General features: G+C 51.0%; 2 protein-coding genes across 2 annotated transcripts; both read right to left on the reverse strand.

The window, feature by feature from the left end:
* Positions 1-971: 971 nt before the first annotated feature.
* Positions 972-1,833, reverse strand: LOC128122964 (hemoglobin subunit alpha). The gene is made up of 3 exons (XM_052758865.1): positions 1,699-1,833; positions 1,375-1,579; positions 972-1,208 (listed from the first exon to the last, which is right to left on the reverse strand). Exons 1-3 carry the CDS (start codon positions 1,791-1,793, stop codon positions 1,080-1,082), a joined length of 429 nt encoding a protein of 142 aa, XP_052614825.1. The 5' UTR covers positions 1,794-1,833; the 3' UTR covers positions 972-1,079.
* An 8,952-nt stretch (positions 1,834-10,785) lies between these two features.
* Positions 10,786-11,650, reverse strand: LOC128123026 (hemoglobin subunit alpha-like). The gene is made up of 3 exons (XM_052758951.1): positions 11,516-11,650; positions 11,189-11,393; positions 10,786-11,022 (listed from the first exon to the last, which is right to left on the reverse strand). Exons 1-3 carry the CDS (start codon positions 11,608-11,610, stop codon positions 10,894-10,896), a joined length of 429 nt encoding a protein of 142 aa, XP_052614911.1. The 5' UTR covers positions 11,611-11,650; the 3' UTR covers positions 10,786-10,893.
* Positions 11,651-11,867: the final 217 nt, after the last annotated feature.

An 11,867-nucleotide genomic window follows, 5' to 3' on the forward strand; every position in this document is an offset into this window, starting at 1 on the left:
GAGGAAGACAGAGCTGTCAGTGGAGGGCTTGGGATGGATGAGCCAAGCCTTCTGCTGCCCCAGACTCAGCATGCTCTGTAGGGAGAAGGCCTCTGTGTGTGTGTGTGTGTGTGTGTGTAGGAATTCGGTTATGCCTCTTGCCTTTACTGTGGAGAGGGGCGTCAGTGCAGGGTAGGTAAATGAGTGTCAAGACTGCTCCAAAGACTGAGTGAGTCCTCAGCTCTTGATGGCCCTTGGACATTAGTGTCCAAAGAGTGGCACGAGGTGTGGCGCCTGCGCAGAGGGGCTTGGTGTCTGCAGTAGCACTGTTCACCCCCAGTTTCACTCATGCTTCTGGGTGAGAGAGGAGTCAGTGTCACTCTGAACAAAGGAGGACTGCAACAGACATCTGTTGGGGAGTCCTGGAAATTCTGGTCTGTGTGTGTGTGTGTGTGTGTGTGTGTGTGTGTGTGTTGAAAGGTAGCAGGAGAGAAGGAAACTGTATTCCAGCAAATTCATGTTGAACCTGGTGGGAAGCCCAGGGTAGGAGTGAACCCAGCCAGGTACTGCAGAACAAGAGGCTGTCCACAAATTCTGGGCAGACAACTCGGCTTGGTCCCTCTTCCCCTCCCTCTGCTTCCCCTTCTCTTTGCTCCTGCTCTTGTCTGGCCTTCTGCCTCAGCAGAAGTCCCAGGCTAGGGATGTGTCCCCCTAGACTCGAGGGGACCTAGAGGCGCTGCTATGTGTTGTGACCCCTTTAGGCACCATATAGCAGATAATCCTGCATACCAGATAGTTACATTAGAATTTACAGCAGTAGCAAAATTACATTGATGAAGTAGCAACAAAATAATTTCTTGTCACCACAACGTGAGGAACTGTATTAGAGGGTCACAGCATTGGGAAGGTTGAGAACCACCACTTAGGTCCTGGTGGCTTCCCCACACCAGTCATGGCACCTTTGCAGATGCAGACAACCCAGGGACACAGGCTTCTTCCTACTTAGGCTTTATTCAAAGACCAAGAGGTACAGGTGCGAGGGAGGGGGGAGGGCCTGGGCAGAAGGCAAGCCTGGCAGGAGGCAGCCCTGAGGCTCCAGCTTAACGGTACTTGGAGGTCAGCACGGTGCTCACAGAGGCAAGGAATTTGTCCAGAGAAGCATGCACCGCGGGGGTGAACTCGGCAGGGTGGTGGGCGGCCAGGGTCACCAGCAGGCAGTGGCTCAGGAGCTGTGGAGACAGGAAGGGTCAGTCCGTGGCAGTAGACGCCAAGCTGCCCGGGTTCCCTTTCTGGAATCGCTGGTTTCCCTGCCATGGGCCCGTGGGGCCCCATGCCCTCTCTGCGGGTTTCAGATCCTGCTCCCCTGTCCCCGCCGCCCTCAGGCCGAGCACACACCTTGAAGTTGACAGGGTCCACACGCAGCTTGTGAGCGTGCAGGTCGCTCAGAGCGGACAGGGCACCGGGCAGGTCATCGAGGTGGCCAGCGGCGGTGGCCAGGGCGTCGGCGACTTTCGCCCCATGGCCCTTGACCTGGGCAGAGCCGTGGCTCACATCAAAGTGAGGGAAGTAGGTCTTGGTGGTGGGGAAGCTACTGAACATCCTGTGGGAAGAAGGTGGGAGTTGAGGCGGTCACAGGACAGCACAGGTAGGGGCTTCCTGCCCTCTGAGCACCAGATCTGCTTTGGTGTGGTCCTTACAGAGCAGAGGCCCGGGTCTCACCTCTCTAGAGCCTCCGCGCCATATTCAGCACCATGGCCGCCAATCTTGCTCCAGGCAGCCTTGACGTTGGCCTTGTCCTCCGCAGACAGCACCATGATGATTCCTTCCTGAGTCTGTGAGAATCAGAAGTGTGTTGGAGCTGCAGCAAGTTGCACTTATATACGTGCGGCGCCTGGGCCACGCCCTCGGGTCGGCCCTCACTGGCTGGCTAGGGCGGTGCGCTGCAGAGCAAGGCCGGCAGGGGGCGCCCGGGTTCTTGGAGGCGGCCATGGACCTCCACCGGGGGGGGGGGGGGGGGCAGGGAATCCTCATCACCCTCTGGGGTGCTTCTCGCCCCTTCGTTTGTCTCCAGTGATGGTGTTTGGGATGAAGTAAGGGTCCCAGTGCCTTGGGCAGAGAAGGAAGTCGCTCAGACCAGCCTGAGCAGTGCCCATCCCCCTCCACCTTGCCCTGGGTCCCAGCTTCTCACTCCCCTTTCTAACCCTGCACACTCTTCTGGAAACAAGAAGGGTAAGATGCTAGGGACCCACAGAGGAGCCCTCCCCCTGTCTTCTCTCCCCTCTTCCCTCTCTCTTTCCTGTGTCTACTCTGCTCTCCTGGATCCTCCTTTCTCTTCTTCCCCCTAGCTCTCCCTTTCCTCCTTTTGTGTGGACAGGTTTTGCTGGGTTGTCCAGGGTGGCCTGGAATCCTTTGGCTCAAGTGAACCTCCTGGCTCAGCCTCCTAAGAGCAGAGAAGTGCAGGGCGGGCCAGCAGACTCCCTGACTTCATCTTAGCTGCCCAGTGCTGCCAGTGCTCCCATGGATGAAAAGGAAAAGTACCAAGAGCTGGTTTTGGTGTCACAGGTGGGGAACCTCGGGTACTGGCAGGCTGAGCCCAGGAATCCAAGGTCAGCCTCTGCAGAGAGACCCCATCTTTGTTATAGTACCAAACAATAGTAAAGAAGCTGGAGATGTACCTGGATGGCAGAATGTTTACCTAGTGTGAGGAAGGTTCTGGATTCAGTCCCAGCACTGCAGAAATAGATGTATGATAAAACAGAGCATGAGGTGGTGGTCAGTGGAAGCTCCTGGGCTCAGTTCCAACTTCTGTGACTTGGCTTGAGGGAGACAGAGCAGAGGGACTAACTTCCCAACTGGAATCACAAAAAGTGTGTGAAGTCCAAATGGCTGTCCAATTCTTCTTTCTCTCTTTTCTCTCATTCGTTCTGATTTTTCTCTCTTCCCCCCTCCATCCCTCCGTCAATTTTTTTCCGTGTGTGTGTGTGTGTGTGTGTGTGTGTGTGTGTGTGTTTGTGTGTGTGTGTGTGTGTGTGTGTGTGTGTGTGTGTGTGTGTAAACAGTTAGTTCTGCTGTGATGTTTGTTTTGTGCTTAGCTGGTATGGGTCAAGTGATATTTCAAAAGAAATGGCATATATTATTAGGACTTTCCTTCTCCAGCTCCTGAGAGGACTTCCTGAAGGCCAGTCCTCCCCCGAGGCCTTGATCAGAGACATGTCTGCACCTTTTGCTCTTGCTAGCCTCCCCCAGTGCAGCTGCAGAAAGACCTCTGGCACAAGACAGTAGGACCATGCTCTCTGTTGACATGTCAGGGACACAGACAACTGAGATGTACACAGATTTTATTCAGACCAAGAGGTTGGAGTGTGGCACAGGAAGGAGGGCCTGGTCATGGACTCAGAGGACGATGGCTGTGCTGAAGTCTGGGGTTACAGTATTTGGAGGTCAGCTCTGTACTCAGAGCAGCAAAAAGCTTGTGGGTGGAGCTGTACTGACCCCAACCTTAGATTCAGGTGCTTCCTCCTCTTTCCTGCTCCCCTCCCCCAGACAGGCGTCTGGTAAGACTTGAGGGTCCCACTACCTGGGGCACAGACATCATCCTTTTGCAGAACTGCCCAGCAGCATGCCCCCTACTCTTTCCTACCCTGCACCTCTTGCTTCTGCCCCAGCCCCAGCTTCATCCTGGCTCTGAGGACAAGACAGATAAGATGCTGGGGAGTTAGGGACATGCCATGACCAGAGCCCAGGGCTCTCTACCTAGTCTGTGTCAGTCTCTCCTCCCTGAGACCCTTAAAGGGTAAGTCTTAGTCTGAGGGAGCACAAAAGCAGCCAAATCCCCCTCCTCTCATTTCTTCTTCTCTCCCCTCCCCTCCCCTCCTGTCTTCTTCTCTCCTCTCCTCTCTTCTCTTCCCTCCCTGCTCCTCTTCTCTTGTCCTTCCCCTCCTCTCCTGGCCTCTCCTCTCCCTCCTCCTCTTCTGTTCCTTCTCCCCTCCTCCACACTCCTTCCTCCCTTCTCTCCTCCTCCCTTTCTCCATCCCTCTTTCCATCCAGATGTGTCTTTGTTTAGACTTATTGAGGACTTTGGGCTCAGTCCCAAACTTTACTTCAGCCCTCTCTGGGTGCAGAGATATGACAGAGACTCTCTGCCATTGATAACACAAGAGGGTGTGGAAGCTTGGGTGGACTTTAGCTTTTATCTTATGTGTTTTCCTACATATAAGTAAAGATGAGGTGGCCGGAGAGACAGCTCAGCAGTGAAGAGAGCTTGCTGCCCTTCCAGAGGACCTGAGTGTGGTTGCCAGCAGCCATGTGAAGTGGGGCACCACCTGTAACTCCAGCTCCAGTTTCTCGGGGTTCATTACCCTCTCTGACTTGTGTAGGTATCTGCACACTTGGCATACACGCAGGCATGCATCCTCACCACTGAAAATACAAAATAAACCTTTAAAAAAAATAAAAATGAGTAGGCTGTGAGGGAACCAAGTCCACAGGGGAGAGGAAGAATGAACTGCCCAGGTACTCAGAGCAGTCCTTGCCTGCCCAGAAGCCACTGAATGTGGTACTTGCCACCCTCCTCAAAGCTGTATCCACTGCAACATACACTGGCACCTTCCGGGAAAGGCCTGGCAACCTTGATGAAGTTCCAGAACACAATACCCAGTCAGACAGTCAAAGATGCCAGCCCGGAGCCAGTGGCCTGAGACCGAGGACAGGAGAGTTTCTGACTGCTGCTAACAGCCAGGGAAGCAGAGGGCAACCCCTCAGTGGAAGCTTCTCCAGTGAGACCAGTGTTCAGACTCCTTAGAGCACCTGCATCTGGCTGCAACCTGCTGCTTAGCTGTGTGTCCTGCTAGACTGCAGCTACACAAGCCATCCTCCTCCAGCCTGTTTGCACAAGCAAGTCAGGGATGGAGTACACAAACATGCATTCAGTGTTCACGTTGGTTTTTTTAAGACAGGGTCTCACTGGCCTGGAACGTGCTCTGTAGACCAGGCTGGTCTTGAATTGACAGAGATCTCTCTGCTTTTGCCTCTGGAGTGCTCTGATTAAGAACATGTGATGCAGGCCGGGCGGTGGTGGCGCACGCCTTTAATCCCAGCACTCGGGAGGCAGAGCCAGGCGGATCTCTGTGAGTTCGAGGCCAGCCTGGGCTACCAAGTGAGTCCCAGGAAAGGCGCAAAGCTACACAGAGAAACCCTGTCTCGAAAAACCAAAAAAAAAAAAAAAAAAAGAACATGTGATGCCCGCCTTTAATCCCAGCACTTGGGAGGCAGAGGCAGGCGGATCTCTGTGAGTTCGAGGCCAGCCTGGACTACCAAGTGAGTTCCAGGAAAGGCGCAAAGCTACACAGAGAGACCCTGTCTCGAAAAACCAAAAAAAAAAAAAAGGAACATGTGATGCCACACCCGACCCTACGTATTCACTTATGATAAGGTTTTTGTCTTGTGTTATTTGTTCTTGTGGTATATTTTACTGTTATCTAGAGAATTATTTTTTTAATTTATTTATTTTTATTTTATGTGCATTGGTGTTTTGCTGTGGGTGTCAGCCCCCCTGGAATTAGAATTACAGATAGTTCTGAGCTGCCATGTGTATATTGGGAATTGAACCAGGGTCCTCTGGAAAAGCAGAGCAGTCAGTGCTTCTAGCCACTGAACCACCTCTCCAGTGCCTAGAGATTTATTTATTTATTTATTTGTTTGTTTATTTATTTTTAGTTTTTTTGAGACAGAGTTTCTCCATCTAGTTTTGGTGTCTGTCCTGGATCTCACTGTGTAGACCAGGCAGGCTGGCCTCAAACTCACAGAGATCCTCCTGGCCTTGTCTCCCGAATTCTGGGATTAAAGGCATGCACAATCACCACCCAGCCTAGAATTATTTTTATTTAATTAAAAAATATGTAGCCGAGTGTGGTAGTTTAAATATAATTCGCCCCTAAATTCCCATAATCTCATAGAGAGTGGCACTCTTAGGAGGTGTGGATTTGTTGGGGTGGGCATGAGCTTGTTGAAGGAAGTGTCTCACTGTGGTGGCAGGCTTTTTGGTGTCCTATGCTCAGGATACGGTCTAGTGTCTCAGTCAACTTCCTGTTGCTATCTGATCAAGATGTAACCAGTACCACATCTGCCTGCATGCTGCTCTGCTCCCTGCCATGATGATAATGGGCTGAACCTCTGAACTGTAAACGAGGGCCCCCAATTAAATGTTTTCTCTATAAGAGTTGCCATGGAGGCCGGGCGGTGGTGGCGCGCGCCTTTAATCCCAGCACTCGGGAGGCAGAGCCAGGCGGATGTCTGTGAGTTCAAGGCCAGCCTGGACTACCAAGTGAGTTCCAGGAAAGGCGCAAAGCTACACAGAGAAACCCTGTCTCGAAAAACCAAAAAAAAAAAAAAAAAAAAAAAAAAAAAAGAGTTGCCATGGTCATTGAGTCTCTTTGCAGCAATAGAAACCCTAACTAAGACAGGTGGAATGGCGGTGCAAAGTTTAAATCCCAGCATGTGGAATACAGAGGCAAGCAGATCTTAGTGAGTTCAAGGCCAGCCCAGTCTACAAACTGAGTTCCAGGACAGCCAGGCAGTTATAGAGAGAAATCCTATCCTATAGATGAGGCTTGAAAGATGGCTCAGCTGTTTGAGCAATTGTTGCTGTTTCAGAGGACCTGAGTTCAATTTCTAGCACCTACAAGGTGGCTGACAACCATCTGTAACTGTAGTTTCATGTGGGGGGATCTGACACCCCCTTCTGACCTCCATGGTCACCAGGCACAACTGCAGTGCACAGGCACATGCAGGTAAAACATTCATACACAGAAAAACATTGAAAATCTTTTTAAAGGATTTTTTGTCTTTTTTCTTTTGGAGATAAGGTTTCTCTGTTTTAACAGCCCTGACTATCTTGGAACTTGTTCTGTAGACCAGACTGGCCTCAAACTCAGAGAGCCTCCTGCCTCTCTCTGCCTCCTGAGTATGAGGATTTGAGGATTAAAGGTGTGTGCCACCATCACACGGTATTTAAAGTATTTTTTCTTATTTTTATTTCTGTATATATGTCTATGCCCCTGTGTGAAGTGTCCATGGAAGCCAGAGGCATCCGATCACACTACAACTGGGCTTTCAGGCTCTTGAGAGCTGCCTCATGTGGATGCTGAGAAATGCTTGGGTCCTGGGTAAGAACAGAACATGTTCATAATTTCTAACCCATCACTTTAGCCTTATTTGTTTATTTCTTTTTTTTTAATTTTGAGGCAAGGCCCACCATGAGCCCTTGCTAGCCTGGTGCTCACTTTGTAGAATATGCTAGTCTTGAACTTGCAGAAATTCACCAGCTTCTGTCTCCAGAGTACTGAAGTTAAAAGACATATCCCACCACACATCACCCTGTGACTTTTTGTTGTTGTTTTAAAATTTGTGATAGCCAGAGTTGCCCAGATGGAGCACTGGTTGCTCTCCACAGAATCTGGATTTGATTTCCTGAACACATGTAGCAACTCACAACTATCTGTATCTCCAGTTCCAGGAGATCCATCACTCTCTTCTGGCCTCCGAGGACACTGCATACACATGATATATAGCAAACATAGAAAACACTCATACAAGTAAAAATAAAATTATCTATCTATCTATCTATCTATCTATCTATCTATCTATCTATCTAGATATAGCTGGGCATGGAGGCATACACCTCTAATTCTAGTGCTGGGGAGACAGACACAGGTGGGTCTCTATGGCTTTGAAGCCAGTCTGGTCTATATGGTGAGTTCCATATAGGTCAGCCAGAGCTAATTATAAGAAATAAGCATCAGTCTAAGTGTTTGCCTGTGCACATGTGAATGCAGGCACCTATGGAGTCCAGAAGAGGGCATGGGATCAACCCCTTTGAAGCTGGAATTATAGGTGATGACTGGCCAGCTGATATTCAGTTCTGGGAGCTGAACCCAGGTCCTCTGCTGTACATGCTCTTTACTCCTGAACCATCTCTCCAACCCCCTCTTCTGCTATTTTGACTCTACATGAGTATCTAAGTCCAGGTTTGTGCTACAGACATAGAACTGTATCTATTTGTAGATGAGTTCAGGTACCTGTTGACTTTGGATGAATTTGGTTTCTTAGTAACCCCCTACTGCTTGTTAGGAATCTCAGTTAACCATATTTTATTTAGTAAACTGGATGTGTGTCAATCATTTGTGGAATCTCTTGGTACCAGGCCAGTTCCTAGGGATACTCTGTATTTATATGTCCCTGGAAAAACCACATACAGGTTACTGTCAGAAAATGAAAACAGTCAGCTGGGTCCCAGTGCTGGGGACCTTGAACTCATGATGTAGCAAGAAGGAAAGATACTGTGCTTTGGGTTTCCTAAAAGTACCCTGTGCTGATCAAGGTGCTCTGCTTGTGGGGGTCAGTGTACTGGTAGGTCCTAGACTCATCTGACTGGATAGGGCAAGAATCAGAGAGTATTTCTGGCACCTATGTGGGAGCCCATTTTTGGGTTCCTTGTGGCTTTACCCAGCATGTCCGCATAGAGGATAATTAGGACCACGGCCTGAGTGCAGGTGTCTGAGATGGTCTGCACTTGGCTGTGCTGGGGGAGGAGGTCTTTTGCTCCACCCCTTGGCGTCTCTATAAATACCCTGGGGCAGAGACAGTCGGCCCGTTGGAAAAGGTTCCAGCCCCTCTCGAGGCTATTCTTTATTTTCTATCTGTTTATCTCTGCAATATAAATCCTTCTATCTAATCTTTCCTGCTGCTCACACTCAAGAAAACTCTGGGGAACTGTGGGGTTGGTGGGTAATCGCCCCAGACACCTGCCTCTGCATATTCAACAGTCTAGTTTGGGGATGTGAGCCTAGCCTATATAATAGCTGTGGAATATTGTAGCTGGAAGTTTTCTCTGGTCCTCACCTAAATAGAGCCTCCCATCCACTAGCCATAACTATCCAACCCACTGCCAAAGCCCCTGCCAACCTGGAGGGTGCTTACTGTCACTATGGATTTGCTCCTTTTTGATATTTTACAAACGTGAAGCCATGCACTGTGTGGTCTTTGCTGTATTGGCTTCTTTCATTCAACACTTTTTTAAGGATCAGTCACATAGTATAAGAAATTTACTCTTTTGTGTCAATGGCTGAAGAATAGTCTATTGTGAGGGGCAAATGTAGTTCAGCTGGTAGAATGTTTGTCATTTAATATGTGCATATGTACACATGTGTATATGTGCACGTGTGTGTGTATGTATACAATATGTATGTATGTATGTACATATCCAGCCCTGAGTTCAATTCCCAAGCACTGCACTAACTGGGCATGGAGACACATCTGAAATCTCAGTGCTCAGGAGTTAGAAGCAGGAGGATCAGGAGCTCAGGGTCATCCTGGGCCACATAAATTGTTGGTGCCCAGCCTGGGCTACATGAAGCCCTATGTGAAAGAAAAGAAAGGAAGGAAGGAAGAAAGGAAGGAAGAAAGGAAGAGAAGGAAGGAAAAGGAAGAGAAGGAAGGAGAAGGAAGAGAAGGAAGGAAGAAAGGTAGAAAGATAGAAAGGGACAGCAGACATTCTTAGATGTATGCCCCCTGTTGCCTACCCACATGCTCCTGTGATCTCTCTCCATTGTTAGCTGTTTTCTAGTAGAGCCCACACTAAAGTACAAGACATATTAGGGACATCACTGCCTGAGAGGGCCTGTGATAGGAACTCTCCAAACATGATCATTTGATTCAGGGAGAAAGAGCTGTCAGTGGAGGGCTTGGGATGGATGAGCCAAGCCTTCTGCTGCCCCAGACTCAGCATGCTCTGTAGGGAGAAGGCCTCTGTGTGTGTGTGTGTGTGTGTGTGTGTGTGTGTGTGTGTGTGTGTAGGAATTCGGTTATGCCTCTTGCCTTTACTGTGGAGAGGGGCGTCAGTGCAGGGTAGGTAAATGAGTGTCAAGACTGCTCCAAAGACTGAGTGAGTCCTCAGCTCTTGATGGCCCTTGGACATTAGTGTCCAAAGAGTGGCACAAGGTGTGGCGCCTGCGCAGAGGGACTTGGTGTCTGCAGTAGCACTGTTCACCCCCAGTTTCACTCATGCTTCTGGGTGAGAGAGGAGTCAGTGTCACTCTGAACAAAGGAGGACTGCAACAGACATCTGTTGGGGAGTCCTGGAAATTCTGGTCTGTGTGTGTGTGTGTGTGTGTGTGTGTGTGTGTGTGTGTGTGTGTGTGTGAGTGTGTGTGTGTGAGTGTGTGTGTGAGAGTGTGTGTGTGAGTGTGTGTGTGTGAGTGTGTGTGTGTGTGTGAGTGTGTGTGTGTGTGTGTGTGTTGAAAGGTAGCAGGAGAGAAGGAAACTGTATTCCAGCAAATTCATGTTGAACCTGGTGGGAAGCCCAGGGTAGGAGTGAACCCAGCCAGGTACTGCAGGACAAGAGGCTGTCCACAAACCCTGCTTGGTCCCTCTTCCCCTCCCTCCGCTTCCCCTTCTCTTTGCTCCTGCTCTTGTCTGGCCTTCTGCCTCAGCACAGAAGACCTAAGTCCCAGGCTAGGGATGTGTCCCCCTAGACACGAGGGGACCTAGAGGCACTGCTATGTGTTGTGAACACTTTGGGCATCATATAGCAGATAATGCTGCATACCAGATAGTTACATTAGAATTTACAGCAGTAGCAAAATTACATTGATGAAGTAGCAACAAAATAATTTCTTGTCACTACAACGCGAGGAACTGTATTAGAGGGTCACAGCATTGGGAAGGTTGAGAACCACCGCTTAGGTCCTGGTGGCTTCCCCACACCGGTCATGGCACCTTTGCAGATGCAGACAACCCAGGGACACAGGCTTCTTCCTACTTAGGCTTTATTCAAAGACCAAGAGGTACAGGTGCAAGGGAGGGGGGAGGGCCTGGGCAGAAGGCAAGCCTGGCAGGAGGCAGCCCTGAGACTCCAGCTTAACGGTACTTGGAGGTCAGCACGGTGCTCACAGAGGCAAGGAATTTGTCCAGAGAAGCATGCACCGCGGGGGTGAACTCGGCAGGGTGGTGGGCGGCCAGGGTCACCAGCAGGCAGTGGCTCAGGAGCTGTGGAGACAGGAAGGGTCAGTCCGTGGCAGTAGACGCCTAGCTGCCCGGGTTCCCTTTCTGGAATCACTGGTTTCCCTGCCATGGGCCTAAGGGGCCCCATGCCCTCTCTGCGGGTTTCAGATCCTGCTCCCCTGTCCCCGCCGCCCTCAGGCCGAGCACACACCTTGAAGTTGACAGGGTCCACACGCAGCTTGTGAGCGTGCAGGTCGCTCAGAGCGGACAGGGCACCGGGCAGGTCATCGAGGTGGCCAGCGGCGGTGGCCAGGGCTGCGGCGACCTTCGCGCCGTGGCCCTTGACCTGGGCAGAGCCGTGGCTCACATCAAAGTGAGGGAAGTAGGTCTTGGTGGTGGGGAAGCTACTGAACATCCTGTGGGAAGAAGGTGGGAGTTGAGGCGGTCACAGGACAGCACAGGTAGGGCTGCCTGCCCTCTGAGCACCAGATCTGCTTTGGATCCCGTGGTCCTTACAGAGCAGAGGCCCGGGTCTCACCTCTCTAGAGCCTCTGCGCCATATTCAGCACCGTGGCCGCCAATCTTGCTCCAGCATGTCTTGACGTTGGCCTTGTCCTCCGCAGACAGCACCATGATGATTCCTTCCTGAGTCTGTGAGAATCAGAAGTGTGTTGGAGCTGCAGCAAGTTGCACTTATATACGTGCGGCGCCTGGGCCACGCCCTCGGGTCGGCCCTCACTGGCTGGCTAGGGCGGTGCGCTGCAGAGCAAGGCCGGCAGGGGGCGCCCGGGTTCTTGGAGGCGGCCATGGGCCTCCACCGGGGGAGGGGGGGGCAGGGAATCCTCATCACCCTCTGGGGTGCTTCTCGCCCCTTCCTTTGTCTCCAGTGA

The sequence above is a fragment of the Peromyscus californicus genome, unplaced genomic scaffold, assembly GCF_007827085.1.
Source record: "Peromyscus californicus insignis strain IS unplaced genomic scaffold, ASM782708v3 Scaffold_3__1_contigs__length_106647218, whole genome shotgun sequence".
Classification (NCBI taxonomy): Eukaryota; Metazoa; Chordata; class Mammalia; order Rodentia; family Cricetidae; genus Peromyscus; species Peromyscus californicus.

Bases quoted from the DNA above. Each gene is read 5' to 3' on its own strand.
- LOC128122964 (XM_052758865.1), bottom strand. From the start codon at position 1,793: ATGGTGCTGTCTGCGGAGGACAAGGCCAACGTCAAGGCTGCCTGGAGC. The intron at 1,580-1,698 runs GTGAGACCCGGG...TTCTTCCCACAG, and splicing joins GGCGCGGAGGCTCTAGAGAG to GATGTTCAGTAGCTTCCCCA. The intron at 1,209-1,374 runs GTGTGTGCTCGG...CTGTCTCCACAG, and splicing joins TGGACCCTGTCAACTTCAAG to CTCCTGAGCCACTGCCTGCT.
- LOC128123026 (XM_052758951.1), bottom strand. From the start codon at position 11,610: ATGGTGCTGTCTGCGGAGGACAAGGCCAACGTCAAGACATGCTGGAGC. The intron at 11,394-11,515 runs GTGAGACCCGGG...TTCTTCCCACAG, and splicing joins GGCGCAGAGGCTCTAGAGAG to GATGTTCAGTAGCTTCCCCA. The intron at 11,023-11,188 runs GTGTGTGCTCGG...CTGTCTCCACAG, and splicing joins TGGACCCTGTCAACTTCAAG to CTCCTGAGCCACTGCCTGCT.